Source organism: Balaenoptera musculus, chromosome 12, assembly GCF_009873245.2.
Source record: "Balaenoptera musculus isolate JJ_BM4_2016_0621 chromosome 12, mBalMus1.pri.v3, whole genome shotgun sequence".
Classification (NCBI taxonomy): Eukaryota; Metazoa; Chordata; class Mammalia; order Artiodactyla; family Balaenopteridae; genus Balaenoptera; species Balaenoptera musculus.
Window position 1 is genome coordinate 71,369,367 of NC_045796.1, and position 22,220 is coordinate 71,391,586.

A 22,220-nucleotide genomic window follows, 5' to 3' on the forward strand; every position below is an offset into this window, starting at 1 on the left:
TTGTTGCTGTTATTTTTGCTTGGAGCAAGGGTTCATATAAGGTGAATAGCTGACTATTTTGTTGTAAAGGAGAGTTGGGATTCAAATGAGGAAGATCTTTAGTGGCAAATAGGACATTTGAATATTTTTAAGCCATGAGAATCCAGAGAAAGAGTTTGAGAAATTTTTTAAATATATTGCAAAATGTTTGAGCTAGAAGAGATCTTTAAAAATTCTCTCTTTCAATGCACTTCTTTTATAGATGAGGAAATCAAAACTCTGAGAAGTGAACTGATTTATCCAAGCCCATGCTACCCATTAGTAGCTGATCTGGGATTAGAATCAAGGTTGTTTTGAGTCTCAGCCTATAATTCTTTTTTTTTTTTTTTTTTTTCAGCCTATAATTCTTTGGTTTTATTCAGTAAATACTGATATTTATTGAGCATCAAATCCTGTGTTTGGTACTAAAGAGGATTCAGATAAGTAAGGACACATATTTATTGAGAATTTTCTTGTGCCAGATTGTTCACATACATTTCAATCTAGTCCAATGCATCTATCGTACCAAGTGAATCAATCTATCTACTAGTTTCTTGTTTGTTTTTTTTTCTTAAAGTATTATTAGGGATTCCCCATGTTTCAGTAATAGTAGTAATTCTTGGCATCAAGCCTGGAATAAGAAGTTCTGCAGGTCAGGAGGAAAATTATACCATTGTTTCTCTCAACAAGATGTCAACTGGAGAGCATAGCTGATAGCTTTTTTCTCAGGCCTGCTCAGGGCATCTCTAAGTTCCTGCCTAGGTCCTTAGTGTGTGCCATCCTGAGAAATGCCAGAATTGAGAGAAGGCCAGCTGAAGCTGGGAGAATGGCAGAGATGTGGCTGGGGAGACATGTGGGACAGGTCATGGAAGGCTTTGTTGATCTAGTTAAGGATTTGGTTCTAAGTGTATTGGGGAGCTAATGAAGGGTTTTAAGCAGATCTTATCTGCAATTAAAATCCAAACACACACACACACACACACACACACACACACACGCGCACGCGCGCGGCTTTGAATGGATTAGAAAAGCTGCAAGGATGGATGAATCAGGAGGCTCTATCATTAGTCCAGGTGGTAAGTGATGGTAGCTTATCCCCTGGGTGCAACACAGAGAGAAGTGGAGATATATTAGGCAGACGAAATTGACAGGACTTAATTAATACGGCCTTGAGGGAGAAGGTACTGTCCTGAATGACTCTCTGGTTTTCAGCCAATGCTGCTGGACGCAAGTGGGTGATGTTCACTGAGATGGGAACTCTGGAGCTGGATGATGAAGGGGACGATGTTGTGCTCAGTTTTTTGAAATGTTGATTTGGAGTGCCTAAAGCCCACAAAAAGGTGTCGGGTGGGTGGGTTAGGCAAAGGAATTAGGGGTCAAAGAAGAACTAGAGATTTCAATTTGGGAGGTCTGGTCATCTGGCAGATGACATTGCCTAGGTAGAGGCTCTTCTTCTCCTTTCTCTTCCTCTTCCCCCTTCCTCTCCTTCTCCTTCTTCTCCTTCCTCCCCCTCTTCCTCCTCTTCTTCCCCCTCCCCCTTCCTCTCCTTCTCATTCTTTTTTTTAAAGGAAAGTTGATCCCCAGGGAAGTCTTAAAAAAAAAGTGTTGGACGGTTCAGATCTGTTGTTTTCATTCCTTCATCTATAGGATTATCCAGTTTTTATTATATTTTTGTATTAAACATTTTGGTTATTTGGTTTCATTTATAACATTATCTACAACCTTCGAATTATGAACTAAAATCCCTACTGCTGAATTAGCTGAATACAACAGCAGGTCCATGTATGACAGGAAGAAATTTTAGGTAGTAGAGCGCCCAGATCCTTACTAAACCGACTGGCTACATAGTCTTTTGGTCAAAATATTTCAAAAATTTCATATCTTGATCCAGGTACTAATGAAAGTAATCTGGCATACGAAGTGTTTAAGCACTTTGAGGAGTATTCATCTAACTTTTTGTTTAGGGAACCAGTGAGCTCTTGTTTTTTTAATGAAAAGGACACTATTCCTGTTTTTCATTACAGTTGCATTGAACAAAAATTAGTATCCACACGGCGTCTGAAATTCAAATGCCTTTGTCTTGTCTTTCTTGTACCTAGTATACGGTTACAAAAGAAGTGTCACTAAGTTAAGATTTAATTGGCAAGATTTTCGAAAAGAAACACAGACATGCTACAGTTGCCCTAACCACGCAGCTCTGTGCTATTGCAAGTTGCTCAAACTGTGCCGTGAGGAAGCCCTTAACTGCTGAAAAGGCCAGGGACTGAAACGGAGTATTGCACAACTCTTCACCACCCAGCGGTTTTGCTTCCAAATCTGGCTTTCGTAGCATCCCAAGGCGGGAGCCGCTCCTCGCTCCACTGGAGCCAGCCGGTTCCCCCTCAAAAGCAGCCGGGGTTTCCTCGTTCGAGCCCCGAGTGCCCCTCCCTCCACCCAAGGTTCCCGTGGAAAGGAAGTCACGCGGGCGCGGAGCCCCGGAGTTCCCACTGTCCGGCCGGGGAGACCCAGTCTCCCAGGAGGGACTCCCGCACTCGCGTCCCGCCGGCCAGGTGGACCAAAGGTCCGCGGGCTCCGCGCCGCTCCCCTCCCCCGCCGCCCCATTGTCTGCCTCGCCCCGCCCCGGGGGACACGTGCGCCTGCAGCTTCCCGAGCGAGGAGAGCGCGGGGCGGCGGCGGCGTGGACACCGCCTGGAACGGCTACGCGGCCGCGGCGCCGGGGGCGGGGGCCGGGCGCGCACGGACCGGTGGGTACCCTCCGCGGAGCTGCGCTCGCGTTCCGCGCCCCCCGCCCCGTTCCCCGCCGGCCCGGGACGGGGCGGGGGGTGGGGCGAGCGGGAGCTCGGTGGGGGGGGCGTGCGCGTGGTGCCGCGGTGGGGGTGGGGTGGGGCGGGGTGGGGAGATGCCTGTCTCCTGACAAAGGAGAACGAGTGGGACACGCTGAGCCGGCCCGCCCCGCCCCGCTCGGAGGGGAGCGGGAGGGGGAGTGCCGGCAGGGGAAGGGGCGGGCCTTTCATTCACTCTCAGCCCCTCCGCCGCCGCCGGAGCGGAAGGGCGGGGTCTCGCGCCCTCCCGTGTGGTGAGGAGCGAGGGAGGTGGCGGGCGTGGGGGCGGAGCCCGCGGGCGCGCGTCCCGAGGCGTAAGCTACGTCGTCACGTCAGCGCGGGAGAGAGAAAGAGAGGAGCAGAGTCGGCAGGGACTGGGGGACAGGGCCGAGAGAGCGAGGGAGCGAGCGTGCGAGCGTGCAAGCGTGCAAGCGAGGAGGGGAAGGGCGGCCACTCGTGCCTGAGCGGCCGCGGACGACAGTGCGAGCGGTGGGAGAAAGGAGCAGGGAGGGGAAGAAGAAAGGCCTAGAGAAGAGGCGGACGGAGGCTGGTGGTGGTGGGAGAAGGAGGAGCTGGAGGCGGGCAGGGGCTGAAGGAGTGAGTGAGAGAAGCGGACGCGCGAGGGAGGGGAGGGAAGGGGGGGGTCACGCGGAGGCGCGCGCGCGCACTGGGAGCGCGCTCGGAGGCGAGTGGAACTGGATCGGGTTTGCTGCCAGCGGCGTGAGCTTCGGCCGCCATTTTACAACAGCTCCACTCGCGCCGGACCCAGGGAGCAGCGAGCACGCGTTGCCCGCAACCGGATCTCCTCGGACAGGATTCCTCCGCCGCAGCCCGACGGGGAGGTAACGACCGCTGGGACCCGGGTCTGGGAGGGGAGCTCCGTGACATTGTGGAGTGAGCTGGGGGAGGGCGGTGCGGGGAGAAACCGGCTTTTCTGGAAAATGGATTCCAAGGAAGAGGGGAGCACGTTGACTGGGGCTGCTTGGGAGTAGGCCGCGGCCCGCGCCGCCACTTCCTTCTCGCTTCCATGTGCTGCTGCCATTCGGGCTTTGTCTGCGGCGCTCCAGGGAGGAGGCGCCCCCGTGGCCCGCGCAGACCACGAGCGGCGGCGGAGTTGGTGCTGTCGTGGCCGTCGCCGCGGCGCGGGAGTGGGCGGAGAGGAGCCGGTCCTGTCCCGCAGCCGCGCGGCGGGGTTGGGTGGTGCTCGGGGTCCGGCGAGCGTTGGGCAGTTCGCGGAACGCCCTCGCGCCGCCGGCTTGTCGGCCCCGGCCCGGGGGTGGCACCGCCGGCCCCCGCGCCGCAGTCGCTGCCGGGACCGGCGAGGGGTGGGGGGCTTGCACCGTGCGCCGCGGCGCACGTCTCGGCGGGGCGGCCAGGCGGCCGGGGGTCGCCGGCGCCCGGGGCAGAGAGAGCCATGTGTCACGGCCGAGACGGCGGCGCTGGGGGGCGGGGAGAGCCTGTGGCCTGGCGCCGCCGCGGCCTCGGTGTCGAGGGGCGAGGTTGTGCTGCTGCTGCTGCTTGCTGGGGGCTCCGGCCGCGGCTTGGGGTAGCTGTTGGGAGCCGGTGACGGTGGTCTTGGCCTGGGACTCGGTGGGTTTTCGTGGAAGGAAGTTGTAGGACATTGGAAGGCGCAGAGCACGTGTTTCTGCTGGGCTCCCGGGGGCCGCAGCGGTGAGGCTGCCGCTCTGGGTGCGGAGTCGGGGGCGGGCTTTGGGGTGTGCGGGTGAAGGGTGGAGAAATTGGGTGGTGGGAAGGTAGCTTGTGTGAGCGCTTTGTTCTTCGCAGGCTGTTGTTACCGATTTTTAAGCGGCAGGCGGGAAAAGCGCGCACTTCGGGGGTTTACCTTTGAGAGGGAAAAGCCCAGCTTTGCTTGCTCCACACACACCTCGTTCGCCGTACGGGCACAGCTGCATGTGGCACGCTGGCTCGTCCTCGTGCTGGTTGGGCTCCATTTGTAATGTGGTTTTTCCTAGGGAGTGTTAGCAGGTGAGTCAGGGGTGGTGCTAAGGAAAAACGTAGTGGATCCGTCCTTCTGTGCCCCGCGCTCCGAATGTGGCTTGTCAGGCGACAGTGACTTTCAAGTAAGGCCTCTTTAAAGGGAGGTGCAGGCTGGCTGGTGTAGAAATTGGTAGAGAAAGTAAAGATTGGGGCTCTCATATTGTCCTCTACCCTTTCTGAAGATCCTAGTTTAATTTTGCTTATTGCGTTTGAACAGATCTCTGGAAACATGGCTACAGAACATGTTAATGGAAATGGTACTGAAGAGCCCATGGATACTACTTCTGCAGTTATCCATTCAGAAAATTTTCAGACATTGCTTGATGCTGGTTTACCACAGAAAGTTGCTGAAAAACTAGATGAAATTTACGTTGCAGGTAAGAACTAACACTTGCAAAATTATATCATGAAATTTTTCTATTGGATTTCTGGCTTTGAGCTAAAATAGCAACTTTTTGTGGTTTCCAATAAGTGTGGGACCTGGAGTTTTGCCTTGTTGTGCTAGTTGTGAAGTAGAGGTTAAGGTGTATAGAGGGAGGGAAGAGAAAGGGTTAGGAGGTAAAGGCTGGCTGGCCAGATGGATAAGTATACGATGGTAGCAACAGCTGCTAAATATTGGAAGCAGGCCATGTGACTTTTTGGGGGTATTTTTATAGTAGGATTCTTGTTAAATAACTTGGTAACTGTAGACTTGTAGTCTGTCTCCGTGTGGCTCTTGCTTTTTCTAGTGGTATTTGAAATTGAGTAGAGGTTCATTTGTCATGCTCGGTACTTCGTTGGTTGGTTTTAGAATTTGTGAGCCTATATATTTGCTGTAGAAATAGGGTTCAGAATTGTCTGATTTAGACACAGAACAAGATTTAAAAAAAAGTGGTTGAGAGGCCTTATTTAGTTCATAATGCCGTTCAGAATGGCTAAGGTATGTGTGTTTTTCATTATACAGATGATAAGGGGGCATGGAAGAATTCTTAGTTGGCACCTGTATTGGCAAACATGGTCTTTGTTTAAAAAAAAAAACCGAACTTTCTAAAAAATATTAAAAGTTGACAATTAATTAAGTTTTTTTTTCTCCAGGGCTGGTTGCACATAGCGATTTAGATGAAAGAGCTATCGAAGCTTTAAAAGAATTCAATGAAGACGGCGCATTGGCAGTTCTTCAGCAGTTTAAAGACAGTGATCTCTCTCATGTTCAGGTAACGTTAATCTAGTGTCAGTGTAAAAAGAATAAACAGTAGTTTTGATAGTTCAAGTTTTATTTATTTAGGTACGTTTAAGATAATTATTGTTAAATATGATTGGAAAATTCGTTTGCAGAACAAAAGTGCCTTTTTATGTGGAGTCATGAAGACTTATAGGCAGAGAGAAAAACAGGGGACCAAAGTAGCAGATTCTAGCAAAGGACCAGATGAGGCAAAAATTAAGGTATGTCTTTAAAAACTTTCTTTTTTATTACTCCTTTCAGTTTTAAAGTTTTTTTTTTTTTTCTATTTTCTAGCTTTGGTAAATATTTCTTGGGTGTGAAATGGGTGTGTGTGTTTTGTTTTTCGTGTTTTTTTGTTTGTTTTTTGTGTTTTTTTTGATGTTGCGAGTTAATGACCATGAGATAATTTGTTAATCTTTTGTAATTACTGTTTTTCCTGCCTTTAACAATTTGTTTCTAAAACAATTCCGACGCTTTTCTTGTTAGCCAGCTACTGTTTCTTAAATCTGTGTTATTGGTATTCTAAATAAAAGATTTAAAGAAATACAGCCACCATATTTTGTTAGAAACCTGCAAGTCCAGATTAACTGACAGTGGAACCAAAATGGGAGGGGATCAGCTCACCCCATACTGGTGGAGTGTGTGCATTTAGCAGCTGACTGCTTTTCTTAGGATTCTCAAGCCCCCAAATTAAATGGGTTTAGTATTTTAACACTGCCTTCTTCTCCTTCCATTAGTATGGGTTTTTAAGGCCAATTTGTTCATTTCTAAAAGCAGCTTTTAAGGATAAAATTGATTACTGTGGAAATGTAAATGAGGAAACTGAGGCTGAGGGTAGGTTTCCTTTGCGCTCCCCCCACCCCCAAAGTCAGAAGAGTAAATGGCCTCAAAGTCAACTAGGTTTTGATCTTGGTGTGTTTTAGTTGTGTTGAGTTTTTAGTTCATAGAAAATATGACGGTGATCATACTAGTTTTAATCTGGTACTCAATATAGTGTGCCACTGCTCTTGAACCAAGGATTATGGTTTAAGAAAATCAGTTATTAGGAACAATATAGGTGTCAGGTGTGTTATAATGCTGTGGGAAGAGAGAAGCTTGGAATATGGAGTTAGATGTTAAGGCTGTCTATAAATTTGAGCCTTTCGCAGTTGTAGCTGTGAGTGAATTGTGTTTGAGCTATAAGTTTAGTTTTTCCAAAGAAATGGAATATAGTTGTTACTCATTGTAATTAATCAGTTGTAATTAAGTCTATACTGAGACAATTATTAAAATTTTATGAAAAATTGAAAATTTCGTTGGTGAGATTCAGTTCTATCTTTGGAAGGGAGTGGCTTAAAGCTTTAGTGTGACTTAAATTGTGGCAAGAAGGCAGACTTTTTTTCTTTTAACATCTTTATTGTAGTTTCTGCTGTATAACAAAATGAATCAGCTATATGCAAACGTTTATCCCCTTCCTTTTGCATCTCCCTCCCACGCTCCTAATCCCACCCCTCTAGGTGGTCACAAAGCACTGAGCTGATCTCCCTGTGCTACGAGGCTGCTTCCCACTAGCTATCTGTTTTACATTTGGTAGTGTATATATGTCCATGCCACTCTCTCACTTCGTCCCAGCTTACCCTTCCCCCGCCCCGTGTCCTCAAGTCCATTCTCTACATCGAAGACAGACATTTTTATAGGATATTTTTCAGAGGGAATAAGTTTTTTCTTTTTGTTTTTAGCGAGTGACATAAAAGGTATTATTTGGGTCACTTAAAGATTAAAGTGAAAGAAGCACAGGGATTACATATGGGAAAAAGGGAAGAAGAGCCATTTAATGGTTTAGTTTATGTGATAGTAATAGATTTGAGTTTGTTACTAACCCAGTGTTGCACTGTTAAGCAAATATATTTGGAGATAATAGAAAAAGACTACTTAAAACATGTAGCACTTTCTGGGGTTTTTTGTTAAGACAGTTTAGGAATAAAGGAGTTGTTGTCAATTACAGTATTTTTTCATAAATATTTAATGTTCTTTGAGTAGAAAATATTTAAAATCTGTCTAGGCATTTTCATTTTCAAAGACTAAAGTGACCCCCAAATCACTTAACAGCATTTTGATAAGTTTTGTCCTGTGCCTAGTGTTTTCTTTTTATTTCAGAATTTATCATCTAATTATTGGGTTGCTTTTATTATTCAGAAAACCAGTTTTGTGCTTTGTGGGTGAGATGGTGGAAAAGGAATAATTCTTGTTTTTCCCTTAGGCTAACAGTGGACTACTTTTTTCTAGTCTTTTTGCTTGTAATAAAAGATGAAGAGAAATTTTAATGCTCTGAGTAAATATGAGTTGTGTAAATTTTAACAGTTCACTTTTAGGGAGGTCATATATAGAGGTTATGTCACATTGTTGTAGCGTCATAAAGTTTTCAAAATTATTTTGGCTCTCATTTTTCTGAGTGATCCATGCTGTCCTGTGAAGCATGGTACTTGAATGTCAGATGAATAAGAGGTCATTTTTCCTGCAACTCCTAAGTTTCTGGACTTAATTGGAGGAGTGTAATTTCTATAAAGGTTGGTCAAACTCCCAGAATGGCGGTAGGTACCCAGAAGTGTGGGTTACAGGGAAGTTTATTGGGTAAGAAAGCTAGATTTGGAGGAGAGAAGTTATCCAGCTCCTTCTTCAGGAGAGAATTATTTTCAGCCTAATTAGGTGCAGTCATTTTTTAGAAGGGCTGAATAGGTACACGTTGCCTTGAAAGTTGTTGATGGTTCAATATTTTGTGTTGTTCACTAAGTACTAGTCAGTAATTAATTGGAGACCAGAAAATGATTTGACCAGGATCCTGAAATTTTCATTATAAATTAGGGCATATTATAAATCACAAGCGTACATTAAAAGGGGAATTCTGAAACAACAGAAATCTGTAAGTAGGGGATGTTGCAAAGATACATGTAAAGATTTGAACAAGATTGATTTTAAACTGCTCAGTGTATGGGTGTGGTCTCATGAATGACATGTACTAATGACACTTGAACTTTTTAAGGCGCTCTTGGAAAGAACAGGATACACACTCGATGTGACCACTGGACAGAGGAAGTATGGGGGACCGCCTCCAGATTCCGTTTATTCAGGTCAGCAGCCTTCTGTTGGCACTGAGGTAAAGAGACTAACAACTTGTACCCTTTGTAGTAAACGTACAGGTGTCTGGTTCCCTAAAGAAACTCGCCATGGTTTTTACTTCATATTTAATTTACAGATATTTGTAGGGAAGATCCCAAGAGATCTGTTTGAGGATGAACTTGTGCCGTTGTTTGAAAAAGCTGGACCTATATGGGATCTTCGTCTAATGATGGATCCACTAACTGGTCTCAATAGAGGTTATGCGTTTGTCACTTTTTGTACAAAAGAAGCAGCTCAGGAGGCTGTTAAACTGGTGAGTTTTTTTTTCTTTTCAGTTTTCACATTCTCTGTTTTCATTTAAAGCCAGGACTTTTCTTAATTGTGTTAACCAAAGGTTTTTGAAGTGCTGATTAGGTGCTGTCACATTTTCTATGTACACATTGTAGCAGTATTTTTTGTGCCTATAGTTGAACTGACTCAGGATCTATAAGGTAGTGTGGTGGAGTTGAAGTTACTGGTTCTTTGAATTTGGCTTAGTGATTTTTTTTTTTTAAGGAATGTTAAAAGGTTTAAGAAAGTAACTGTAATAGATAGGGCTCTTAAAGGGCCATATCTGGCTGTCCCTTTTTCGAAAATGTTTCACAAAGACATTGTGATGATAACTTTTTAGTTAATGAAATAAAGGATTTTATGTTGAGTGGCAATGTCCGATTTAAAAGTACTAGATGTCAGGTGAGGACCTAGTTGTTTTCCCAATTTAAAGAATTTTAATGTTTCAAACTATGGCTTATATAATTCTCCTTCAAATTAGTTTTATTAAATTCTGTGACAAGTAGTTTCTGTGTTTTGTAGTTGAAGATGTAAGTTAATTTCAATCCAAGAAATACATCAAAAAGTACAGCTGGGGAGGAACTTTTGTAAAATGGTTCACTATAGCAGATGTTTGTTAGTTTTGCATTATTTGACTTGCATGTTTTGTGGGTAATTCTAAGCAAATTTGAACTCCTTAGAGTGATTTCATCCTGCATTTTATTTTTCCTTCCCTCACTATCATATATGTCACATTTTAAGGCAAACCTTAAGGAGAAAAAGAAAACAAATATACTTACTTGGTTTTGCTTTTTGTATTGCTTGGATCTCTCCATTGGTGTGTGTAATTGAACATTGTAAAGGTTAACATGAGAAAAGTATGCTACTTGGGAAGAATAAAGAATTCAGGAGTTTAGATATTTCTTTTTAAATCATGGCTGATTTTCTTTTCTTTCAAAGAATGCTTTCTGTTTCAGAAGGGAGAGTATGTATAGCTCTAGGGGTCCATTCAGTGGTGACCTTTGAACTGTCACGTTTTTAGTTTAAACAGTTCAGGTAAAACTGAGGACTTTTTAGAGTTCTGGAAAGATACTTTAGGAGTCATCTAGTTGAGTCTATAAAAGAATAGAACATTTTGCCAGGTAGTAATAAAGTAGCAGTAAGTTTTAATGTGGAAACACATAATGATTGAGAAGGCAATGAGACTATCTTACTACAAAAAGCTAGTACAGAATTTAATGATGTCAGATCCAGTTTATTTACTAGGTATCACATAAAGCTTTAGTTTTGCTTAATAGGTGTGATTATTTAGTGTTACAAGTAATGATTTGTGTATTTATTAATATTTTTAAAAGGAATCATTAAACAAACATTTGTAGACTACTTAAGTTTTGCTGCCAGAATACACTTAATTATGGTAGGTCCTCACTAGAATTTATTTCTAGATGATGTTCAGAATCCTTATAGTAAAGAAGCATCATTAGAAGAAGATGTTACATAATCCAGTCCTAACGTCACTATTTTGAGTGCCAATAAGTACACATGAAATATGTCTCAGTTTGGGCAATTGCCTTGGCTTAACAGATCATGTAGTCCAAAGTTGCATTGCTGTAGGCTTAGAGTAGTCTTATTAATGTAGTTAAGTTTTTCAACTGTAACGCAGAAATTTCCAGGTAGCCAAACAGCCATTTTGATTGGTCTGTGAGCTAGCTCTTGTCCTAAATCTTTTAACACTTTTTTCTGGGTTTGTGATTTGAGTCCTTATCTGGGGGCATAATTATTTTTTACTGTCTGATGAATAGGAGGCTCTGTGCTTTAGTGTCTTTTAAAGGGTATTCTTAGCACTGGGATGAATTGGACGTATTGTCATTGCTTTTTTAAAAAGGATGCTTTACCATAGCTAGGACTATGGTGATAATAGAATTGGGAGATTTGCCTTAATGCAACAGTAGAAGAAAGGACTAGGCTTTTGAGGAAATGAAACATTCTCGAGAAATAAAAAACTGAATTTGATTGGGATGTTTTTTTGCTACCTTGTTTTGATTCCTGGAAATGAGTACCCCTCCTAAATGTATTTTTTAAGGAAGCATATTTTGAAAACTGTTCCTACTCGTATCATGTCACGAGTCTACTTGAATTACAGCTTTATCCAAGGTGAATTTTTATATAAGGTAGTTGAACTGTTGTTCTAGTTGCACATAATCAGATGCTGAGAAAATGCCTTTTTTACGTTATTTATAGATGAGACAAGATTGAAGCACCATCTCTTTTTGCTTTCCTGTACTTTGTGTCTTGAGAAATACCTTCTATTGAGTTGAGATAGTTTATCTATTCAGCCTTATTTTTTGATGTTATTCAACAACGACCCCGCCGCCCCCCCCCCCCAATAAAGACTGTAGATTTTAAGTTTGCATCTGAATTACTTGTAAAATGGGTTGATGTTAACAGCTGAAGAAGAGGCATGAAGTTAGAAGCAACTGCAAACTTCTTAATGACCCTATTTTCAGCTAACATCTGCCTTGTATTTGGGGGAATAAGAAAATTCATCCCTAAATGATGACAATGTAGCTAAGGAAGCAAGATTTAAATTTGTGAAAAGGTGAATAATAGCTACCACTTGTGCTTGTTGAGGCACAGGAGCTGTGCTAGGTGCTACATTATTACCTTTAAAGATCACTTCAACCCATTCTTCAAGGTAAGTGAAATATCTTCCTTTTGCAGTAGAATAAATAGTCTGGGTGGCTTGCCCAGAGCCAAACTGGTTTAGCTTGATACCAGGTTTGTTTAGCATGTGCTTATCATTAATTAGACATAACAATTTAAGCCAGCAGTATAAGTTATGTTGCCAGGTAGCCTGATTCTTCAAATTATGTAGTGGTTTAGGTAGTGTTAAAAGGAATTCAGAGTGTAAGTCGTCTCTACTGCCAAATTTATTTTTGGCATCTAACCAATTTGTACCATCTTCCTGCTACCATCCTAGCCTAAGGTACCATTTGAAGAATCCTTCTAGCTAGTCTCACTGCTTTCCTTTGCTCCTTTACAGTCTTACCTTTTAGCTGTGTAGATTAGATCACAACAGTCCCATGCTGAAAACTCTAATAATGGCTTCCAAACAAGATTCTATCTGATCAAGTTTTTGCTTACCTCTGTCTTCCTACTCTTCTTTATTACCCTTCCATCCACACTTTGCCTTTTTTCTCCTCTACAAAAGCTGTGAGCCTTTCCATCTCAAGGCTGCCTTCTGTTCTTTCTCCCACTTCTCCCAGTTAGCACAGCTGCTGTCTTATCAATCAGGTTTTCTTAGAAGGCCTTTCTAAGAAAGGCTTACCACCCAGTTGCCCCATGACAGTATACTGAACATGATAAAAAAAAAAAAGAATGCTTAGATGTACTTAAAATTATTTTCTGACTTTGAAAGATTATTTGCTTCTCTCTTCCCATCAGAAAATTTGCTCTTTTTTCCTGTATCCCCAACATTTAGAACAGTGCCATTATAGAGTAGGTAGTAGATAAATAACCTGACTGGCTGACCAGGCAAGTGTGTATGTGTGTTTGTGTGGTGTGCTGTTGGAATTGGAGCCCAGGGCCACTGGCTGTGCAGTGCCCATTATGGTTCCTATACAGTGGAAGTGTCCTACTGAAAATACCTTTGTTACAAAGACTGGAATACTGACCTCTATTTGCACATTAAGGGTTATGACTTTAAAAGCCACTGATGGTTTATTCACAGCGGTTGTATACACCAGTGTACAACCATTTTGATGAATGCAGCTGGCAAGACAGGTCGACAGAATATTTTAGTAGCAATTAGCAAGTGTTCAGTGTGTTTAACATGAAAACTTTTACTATGGGCGTACAAGGTAGTTTGATCCAGTTCTTGACTTTGGTGTTTCTAGGACTTGAGAGGCTAACTACAATTAAAGTGGAAGCAGGTGGTTCACAGGGTAAAGGAGGGATGAAGGGATCGATTGCTTTAGGTTGAGGTTGTTAGAGAAGGCTTTGTGATAAAAAGGTGTGAGCAGGGCAGTGAAGGAAGTAGATGAATAGTTGAAGCACTGTTTTGTGGGAAGGGAGATAAAACTTGTGTAAAGTCAATGCTAGAAGGCAGTAGGCATGACTGCTGGGCTGAGTTGCATGGTGCTATTAAAGTTTTGATCCTTTGTATGGGTTGCATGATGTAAATAACGGTATAGGTTCTTTTTTTTTTTTTAATCAGTGATATGAATGAGGGCATAGTTGAACTGTTGAAACGTTTGGTGACTTGAATCTACATGTAGCGGTTAATGCCATGGATGACAAAATAAGGATCTGAAAAGATTCTGATAGCTTGGCACAGTAGTTTACACCAGCAGGATGGAATTGAGTGGGGCTGAGAGTGAAGTCCTATACATGACTAATCCACAAGTAAGCTGTAGTGTGTCAGTGGTGTGGTGTGATTGCCAAATAAGCCAAGATAATCATGGACTACGTGTTATTGAGGCCTGGTGTTGAGAAGTGTCAGAACAGTCTCCAGCTTATTCTAGACTCCTCAGTCTCAATCCGCCTCTATAGTATTGTGTTATGGATGTCACTATTTGGTGACACTCTTGGAGGCAGTTCCCAATTTCAGAGAAGTAATGATTAGCCAAGCATAGAGCGGGATTGAGTCCTAAGCATTGTGTGCAGGTATATGAAGTGCTGTCATTTGGAGGAGGAAATAGATTTATTGTAGAATTTTTAGGGAAGTAGGTTTGGCTCAAGGTAAAGAAGACTTAAATGGATGGGCTTGGGAGGTGGCGGCTTTGCTGCTGTAAGGGTTAGGACTGAGCAACCACTTCTGGATCAGTTTTCTAAGTCTGAGATTGCTAAATTTCTGGGGATTTGGTAACTGGCTATAAGGGAAGGAAAGAGTGAATTGATATTTTGAACGTAGATGATGGGAATGTTCCAGGCTGTACAACTCATTTTGGTGTTCCGAAATACTGAAACTGCATTGGTTAATGCTCAAAGTTCATCTTTATTTTATTTGGTTACCTCACTGTGCTACTGGATCTGAAAGCTAGATTTCTAAAACTTGTTAACTTCAGTGCCCACTTTTCTAGAGTTTGGAAAAGATTACGTTTTCTTTTTTATTTTGATACTATCATATCATCCTGATTACTAACCCTTGATAGTAAGGGTTTATCAGCATTAAATTAGAATCTCTATTAAGGATCAGAACAGTTGTTTTGGTAATGTTTTTCTACCATCTAAGTCACTGTTACTCACCTGCTAACACCTGCTAGGATGCAAAGTTTATTTTCGAATTTAAGGTGATAGATTGGTCTTAAAAATGCTAGAGTGAGAAAAGTTAAACAATTCAAATACACTTATAAAAGTGCATGCTTAATCTGTAGATGGGGCATTTCTTTAAGAAATGTTTATTTCTAGGCACTTTTGCTTTATTTGGACAGTATGCTGTGTGCAGAGGGTCACCTTTGCTCCTTTAATGACTTCTTTTCATTGGAGAGCCAGTTTACTCTCTATGGGTCCGCTATAATTGTTCCAATTTTTTAAATTAAAAAAATGTGGATGAAAAGTTAGTTTTCTTTATAAATCCTACTAAATATTCACGTCTTCATATTGTTCAGAGACTACAGTCATTTAAATACCTTCTACCTACCCCGCCTTGATTAACCATAGTGAGGATAGGTTAGAAGGGAAGAAACTTTTCTTTTGTAGGTAATAATGGAAACAGTCATTACTATTTTGAGGCAGCATTGTTAAGTAAATAGCCTCTGCTCTTAGAATATTTGGAAAGAAATACAATAAAGGGAAAATGATCCCAAATTGTCATCTTCAAAATAACTCCTCTTTCTCCCTTTTCAAAACTGTATTTCCTTCCATTCTTTTTCTGATTTTAATTGTTTTTGTCAACTTCTGGAGTTACAGACTAAATGACCAAATTGAAAGCCATTGATTTGTCACTAAGGCTGGCTACTTGATCCTTAGATATAAAAATCTAGGGAATGTACATGTCTTAAAGCAGTTTATTGTGTTCTTAAGTTAACTTATTTGTGTAATAGGGTATTGTAGTCTACTTGTCCATAATCCCATGCAATGGTGGATTCAGCCATAGGTCTAATATCTGCCCGTAACCGCATATTTCTATTTTTAAGAGGTGTTTGGTCTAAATAGAATATAAATGGTATGAGAAAACGAAGTCCAGGGCAGGATTTCTTAACCTCAGCACTATTAATGTTTTAGACTAGATAACTTTTTATTATGCTGGACTATTTTGTGAATTGTAGGATGTTTAATAACATCTCTGGCCTCTACCTACCCACTAAATACCAACAGCAAAACCCACCTCTAGTTGACCAAAATGTGTGTGTGTCGGGGGGCAGCAAATCACTCCTGTTGAGAACTGCTGATCTGTGTTAACATAGAAGGGTGTTTTTGTTGACCTTTATAGGATTTAGGGATTGCAGAATATTTGGTTGAGCTCAGATCTACAGGTATGCAGAGGAGTTTGGATGGTGAAGTTTCAGGGAAAGCGTTATAGTCAGAGGTTTAGCAGTATGAAAACTGTTTGAGAACTGATGTAAATAGCCGAGATTATAGTATTGTGGAGAAAAGGGAGAAGTGGTAGGGATTTTAGGAAGGACTTAATGACATCCAAGGGTTTGAACTTCGTTTTGCTGATGGGGAGTCATTGTGGGATTTTTTTTCAATAGGCAAAGTTGTGATTTAAAAAAAAATGTCTCCAGCATAAGTGTAAAGAATAGAGATAATCCTGGGATCATGATGACCAGAAACTCAGATAAGCGTGAATGGAGTCAGTGGGGTAAAAAGTACAAAACTGTTCTGAACTGGAGGAAGGATTTTTGAACTTCATGTTTAATTTTGAGTATCTGGAGATGGAGAAAAAGGGAGAAGGAGGAATCAGTTTTCTGACTTGTCTGTATTTTCACTTATACCTGATATACCTGTTACGCAAGAATGGGAATAACAGGAATAGGAACTCTTTGGGTTTTGCCTCTGCGGTATTGTTCCGTTTTATGCAATATGGTTACTTGAAGATGGTTTACTTTTTACTGTAGTTTTATAGTAGTTTACCATAATCTACTTGTCTTTCTCCAACTTTATTGTAGGCTTGGTGAAAATGAAATGGGGGAAAAAGTTGGGTTGGATTCGGAATAACAAGGTTCTCCTTTTAGATTTAAGTATATGAAGCCAAAAATCCCTTATTGTAACTTTTTACAAGTGATGAGGGGAGATGGAAAAATAAGATTTAAGCGCTGATTAACAGAAAGGCAGAAAGCTTGCTGGCACTGGAATCCGTTTCCCTTGCATGAGAATAACTAGTCGGAATGATGAATTTAAGTAGAAAATAAGGTATTGTGGAATCAGTAATTTGGAATTTAAGCTGCTTACAGACTAGATTCTTACCAAATTTGCTAAATTTCAAGGACTTGACAATTTTTTGCTTTAATTCATAAACTTGGTTAGTGTGTTTTGTCAGTACAATCTTCCTGTCTGAGATTATAATTTTTTAAAGGATAAAAATACTGGATAAACCTAAGTGTTGAAGTTTTAATTTGTTAAAAGATTTTGCTTTTGTGTATGGGATTTGCATATCTTTCTATAATGAGCACCTATAGTAGGATATTTTAAGTATTTTTAAAACATGGTGCACTTTTCCGCCTTTCAGTATAATAATCATGAAATTCGTTCTGGAAAACACATTGGTGTCTGCATCTCCGTTGCCAACAACAGGCTTTTTGTGGGCTCTATTCCTAAGAGTAAAACCAAGGAACAGATTCTTGAAGAATTTAGCAAAGTAACAGGTAAGTTGGGTTTACTTGGAAGGAGATTCAACTTCTAATACTTAAGGTAATTGCATACTTCTGTGTGCCAAGCACTGTTTTAAGCACTGCATTTATTGATTCGTATTCTCACTATAGCCATATAAGATGAGTAACTCCATTTTTCAGATAAGGAAATAGGTTTTGGGAAATAACTTGCTGAATGTTATGTAGTTAGTAAGGAATATGGCTGGATTTGAACTTAGTCTGCAGAATCATTGTTGTGCTTCCCCTGTTTTGGAAGATTGTATTTCTTTGTGTGTTTTTATGCATTTTGAGGTGCTTAGTTGACATTCTTAGTAAAAATGTTTGATAAGTAATGACTTGATTTTCCAAATTAATAGGAATGGTAAGTACTCTTGCTATAAGCAGAGATTATACTTTGTCAATATGGTGCAATTTGTTTGAATTGTAAAGCATTTTTTGTAAGTTTCCAAGTGACAGGCTTTTGTCATTTAGAAACTAGAAAAAATAGTTTTGTCTACCTAGAATATTTAGCAAATTATCAGCCTGTTACCAGTTTCCAGGAACATTTGAAATTCTTATACAGTACTAAGATAGTCTCTATTTCATTTGAAATAAACATTGATGTCTGAGGCCAGAAAAGTGCCATTAAAAAATTAGTTTTTACTTGCATGGGGTGAAAAATTTCTAACCATGTCTGATTTATACTTCTGGTTTTCCTAAAACAGCTTTGTAAAGATTTCATACCTCTCTGTCATCTAATTAATGGAAGCAGAATAGTCCTCAGGTCTAAGTAAAAAGAATACATTTTCTTTTCATGGGGATTTTTGCATTAGGAACACTTGGGAAGTGTGGAGTAAGTGAATTATCTGGACCAGTATTTTTGAGAGTCCCCGGTAAAGATAAGAGATTATTTTTCATTCTGATATTCAAGTATAATATTAGAAAAATAAATCTTTTGATCTTATTTTTGCTTATTTTATCTCATTTCTCTGGAATTGTTGCTTACTTTCAGAGGGTCTTACAGACGTCATTTTATACCACCAACCAGACGACAAGAAAAAAAACAGAGGCTTTTGCTTTCTTGAATATGAAGATCACAAAACAGCTGCCCAGGCAAGACGTAGGTTAATGAGTGGTAAAGTCAAGGTCTGGGGAAATGTTGGAACTGTTGAATGGGCTGATCCTATAGAAGATCCCGATCCTGAAGTTATGGCAAAGGTAATGACAGTTGAGTTAAACATTTTTTTGTGGTGTTGCTGGGAGCAGGGGTAGGCTTTAGAGAGCGGAGGGAAACTTGTGTGTGCTTTCTTAAACCATATTTTTGGAAGTGAGAGGAGTGTTCTGTGTTGAAGGCCACACACCAGAAATAAATAGCAAGTGCATGGAGGGTGAGTATAGGAATTTATTCATGGACCCTCAGCCACAGTTGTGTAGCCATCATACTCTCATGATAAAGTAGGTCGCCTACATACAGTGGAGATGATTCACTTACATTTTTGTGTGGATTCGAAGAGCAGTTTCTTTGAGTTTTTGAGAGTGGCGCCATTAGATTATATGGTTTTTTTGTTAAAAGTCCCACTCCTAAAAATAGTGAACTGTACTGGCCTCAGCAGAGCTGCTGCAGTTAAAAGGTTTAGCTATTATTAGGTATCGTGCTTCAGCAGTCAGTTGAGACATCTATGAAAACAAACATCTCTTGAGTCAACACTTTACCAGTGCAGTTTGCAGTTAAGTTATTCTAACCTTTTATTAAAGAATCCTCCTTAATGACAATAGGCTAGGAAATACAACTAGTTTACTTAAGAGAGGAGTGTGAAGTGTCAGAACAGTGAATATTAAAGGGTAAATGTTCTTGAGGACAGAAGATACTTAGGATTCATTCTTTTTTCCTTTGGCTTATTAAGCTCTCATTGGTTAGCCCTTTAGATTAAGAAATTCAGATGCTACTTCAGGTATTTTAGGGGGAAGTGATAATGTTTCTTAGCCAAAAGGTTAAATTTGTAGTTGTACTTGAGGAGCTTTCAGGATTGAAGACTTTATCTTACCAGTGTTTTGAATATTGTCTCCTCTCTTTAGGGTTTCAAAAGCAGGTCCTAATTAGTTTTGACTCCCTGTGTTAAGTTCAACAGCTATTTAAGATGGCATGGTGTTCATGTTATTAGGAAATAACCACATCCATTTTAATTGTAAAATAATAACTAATGAAAAGTACTGTGCGTAGCATGCTTTGTTTTTTGAGCAACAAGTACAGCAGTTTCCCGTACACACACCTGCCCACATAGCTGTGCAGCCTCCTGCACGATCAGTGTCCTCACCAAAGTGGTACGTTTGTCATAATCAGTGAATCTAAATTGACACATTATTATAACTCAATGTTTATGTTAGGATTCCCTTTTGGTGTTCTGCATTCTATGGGTTTGACAAATGTATGTTGTATCCACCATTGTAGTATCATACAGAATATTTTCATTGACTTAGGAATCCTCTGTGATTGCCTTTCATCCCTCGTCCCCTCATCCCTGGCAACCATTGCTCTTTTTACTGTCTCCATAGTTTTGTCTTTTCCCAAATGTCGCATAGTTGGAGTCGTATAGTATGTAGCCATTTAAGACAGCTTCTTTTACATGTAAGGTTCCTCCATGTCCTTTCATGGCTTGATGGCTCATTTCTTGTGTAGTGTTAAGTAATATTCCATTGTCTGGATGTGTTATAGTTCATCCAGTCACCAACTGAAGGACAGCTTGGTTGCTTCCAAGTTTTGGCAATTATGAATTAGGGTGCTATAAGCATCCATATACAGGGTTTTGTGTGGACGCGTCTTCACGTCTTTTGGGTAAATACCAAGGAGTGTGACTGGTGAATCATATGGTACGAAAGTATGTTTAGTTTTGTAAGAAGCTGCCAAATTATACCGTTTTGCATTCTAATGCAGTGAATATGTTGTTCAGTATTCTCAACAGCATTCGATGGTGTTAGTGTCTTAGATTTTGGCCGGTCACTGTAACAGGCTTGTAATGGTTTCTCACTGTTTTAATTTGCGATTCCCTAATGACATATGATAATTGAGCATCTCTTCCTACGCTTATTCACCATCTATATATCTTTAGTGAGAATGTTCAGATTTTTTGCCCATTAGATCCAGCAGCATGCTCCTTGGTATTTACCCAAATGAGTTGAAATTTTAGTTTATATTTTATATTTCTGGTACTCTTCTAATGGGTTGTGACTAAAGTTAAGTCTGCAGGGTTGGGGTGGTGGCATCTTGGAAACTGAATCCTTTGGAAATACATAGGAAGTTTCTGTTTCTTTCTTAAATTTCAGGTAAAAGTGCTGTTTGTACGCAACCTGGCCAATACTGTAACAGAAGAGATTTTAGAAAAGGCATTTAGTCAGTTTGGGAAACTGGAACGAGTGAAGAAATTAAAAGATTATGCTTTCATTCATTTTGATGAGCGAGATGGTGCTGTCAAGGTAAATAACTGGGGGAATTATCATAGGCATCTAACTTAGACTAATGATTTTTAGTCATCCTAAAATCAGAACGTTTTAGAAAATTGAAGGAAACTCAGAGGTCATGTAATTACTCAAGCTAACCTTTATTGGCCTTAGCAAATCGCATAACTTACTAAACTAAGTCAAAAAGATTATTAGTTGAAGAGCTGGATCTTTAAATGAAATCAAGAATCCTATTTTATCTCATCCTTCTAGTGTTAATAGTAAATGATTTTTTTAACTTTAAATGAATCATAGTTGTGAAAGGTCTCTTGTATTGATCAGTACCTACTTTTTTAAGGCTATGGAAGAAATGAATGGCAAAGACTTGGAGGGAGAAAATATTGAAATTGTTTTTGCTAAGCCACCAGATCAGAAAAGGAAAGAAAGAAAAGCTCAGAGGCAAGCCGCAAAGAATCAAATGTAAGTGAAAGTTGTACAAATTTTAATATTGATTAACTGGTGAATAACAGGTGAACAAATCTGTAACATGCCTTTACCTTTTAAAGAAGACTTGAAGTTTAACTTGAAAGCTTTGAGTCAAAGAAAAATGCTGAGAATCTCCAAAAATGTTTATTGAGTTCTTGCTATTGACCATACTTGTCAAATTAATTGTAATTCTAAACAACTGGACCTTTGCATAATAAACGAAAAATCAATCTAGGTTATTTTCTACTGTATTTTACAGAATGTGCTCCTGAATACGTGTTTTAAATATTAGCTGCCCCAAAGTCTTGACAGTATGTTTGGTTAAAGGGTGGAGAGTTTTTTCTCTGAGGCAGGAAATATAAAATCTCCAATTATAATAGACTCTGCTTCCTTTGTGTCAGAAAAAAGACTTCTTTACCAATACATAGTGCCCATTACTGCCATCCCAAAGGCTTCATATACTGTGCATGGGTTTTGAAAAATGAAGTAAGAGTATAGTTAATGAAATAAGCAAATAACATAGTATTGAGGTACGAAAACAAGTGTGTAAATGCATTGTATAAATTGGCTCTTTTTAAGGCTATCTGCTCATTAAGACAGTGAAGGAAACTTAGCTGTGTAAGAATGAAGTTTGCAATTTAAAAAAATTTGGTAATTTATTTCTGAGGAGGAAGAGAGGGGTAATTGCTGTTTGATGGCAAGAACAATAATCACTAAACTATATCTCAGGTCAGTTTTCTGTCTGTTGCCGTATGTAGGGGAAGCTTCTATTATTTCGTAATCAGGGAAGCATTCACGTTCTAGTTTCTGTAATTAGCTGTGCAGTTAGGCAAGTTGGCAAGTTCTGAGCCTCAGTTTCTTTAATTTTAAAAGGGAAACAGATTAAATTATGTAAGATGTCTTGTACAATGATTACTATCCAAGTAATCTATCTGTACTTGTTCTAGGACTAAAGAAACATGTGCTTTTTTTTTTTTTTTTTTTTTTTTTGACCATGCTGCGAGGCTTGCAGGATCTTTTTTTTTAAATTATAAATTTATTTATTTATTTTATTTTTGACTG

At 40.4% G+C, this 22,220-nt stretch overlaps 1 protein-coding gene across 7 annotated transcripts in view; it reads left to right on the forward strand.

The window, feature by feature from the left end:
* Positions 1 to 3,171: 3,171 nt before the first annotated feature.
* LOC118905522 (synaptotagmin binding cytoplasmic RNA interacting protein) overlaps positions 3,172 to 22,220 on the forward strand; it is a 27,648-nt gene continuing 8,599 nt past the window's right edge. For 2 of the 7 annotated variants that reach the window (XM_036872237.1, XM_036872236.1), the window contains exons 1-10: positions 3,516 to 3,682; positions 5,056 to 5,215; positions 5,913 to 6,031; positions 6,153 to 6,260; positions 9,059 to 9,172; positions 9,272 to 9,448; positions 17,117 to 17,252; positions 18,250 to 18,455; positions 20,559 to 20,708; positions 21,031 to 21,152. In XM_036872237.1, coding sequence (XP_036728132.1) covers positions 5,068 to 5,215; positions 5,913 to 6,031; positions 6,153 to 6,260; positions 9,059 to 9,172; positions 9,272 to 9,448; positions 17,117 to 17,252; positions 18,250 to 18,455; positions 20,559 to 20,708; positions 21,031 to 21,152 — 1,280 coding nt within the window. In that variant the 5' untranslated portion in view covers positions 3,516 to 3,682; positions 5,056 to 5,067. Of the gene's footprint in view, positions 3,683 to 5,055; positions 5,216 to 5,912; positions 6,032 to 6,152; positions 6,261 to 9,058; positions 9,173 to 9,271; positions 9,449 to 17,116; positions 17,253 to 18,249; positions 18,456 to 20,558; positions 20,709 to 21,030; positions 21,153 to 22,220 lie in introns of those variants that run through there. The other 5 variants (XM_036872239.1, XM_036872240.1, XM_036872242.1 and 2 more) reach the window with 5 other exon arrangements.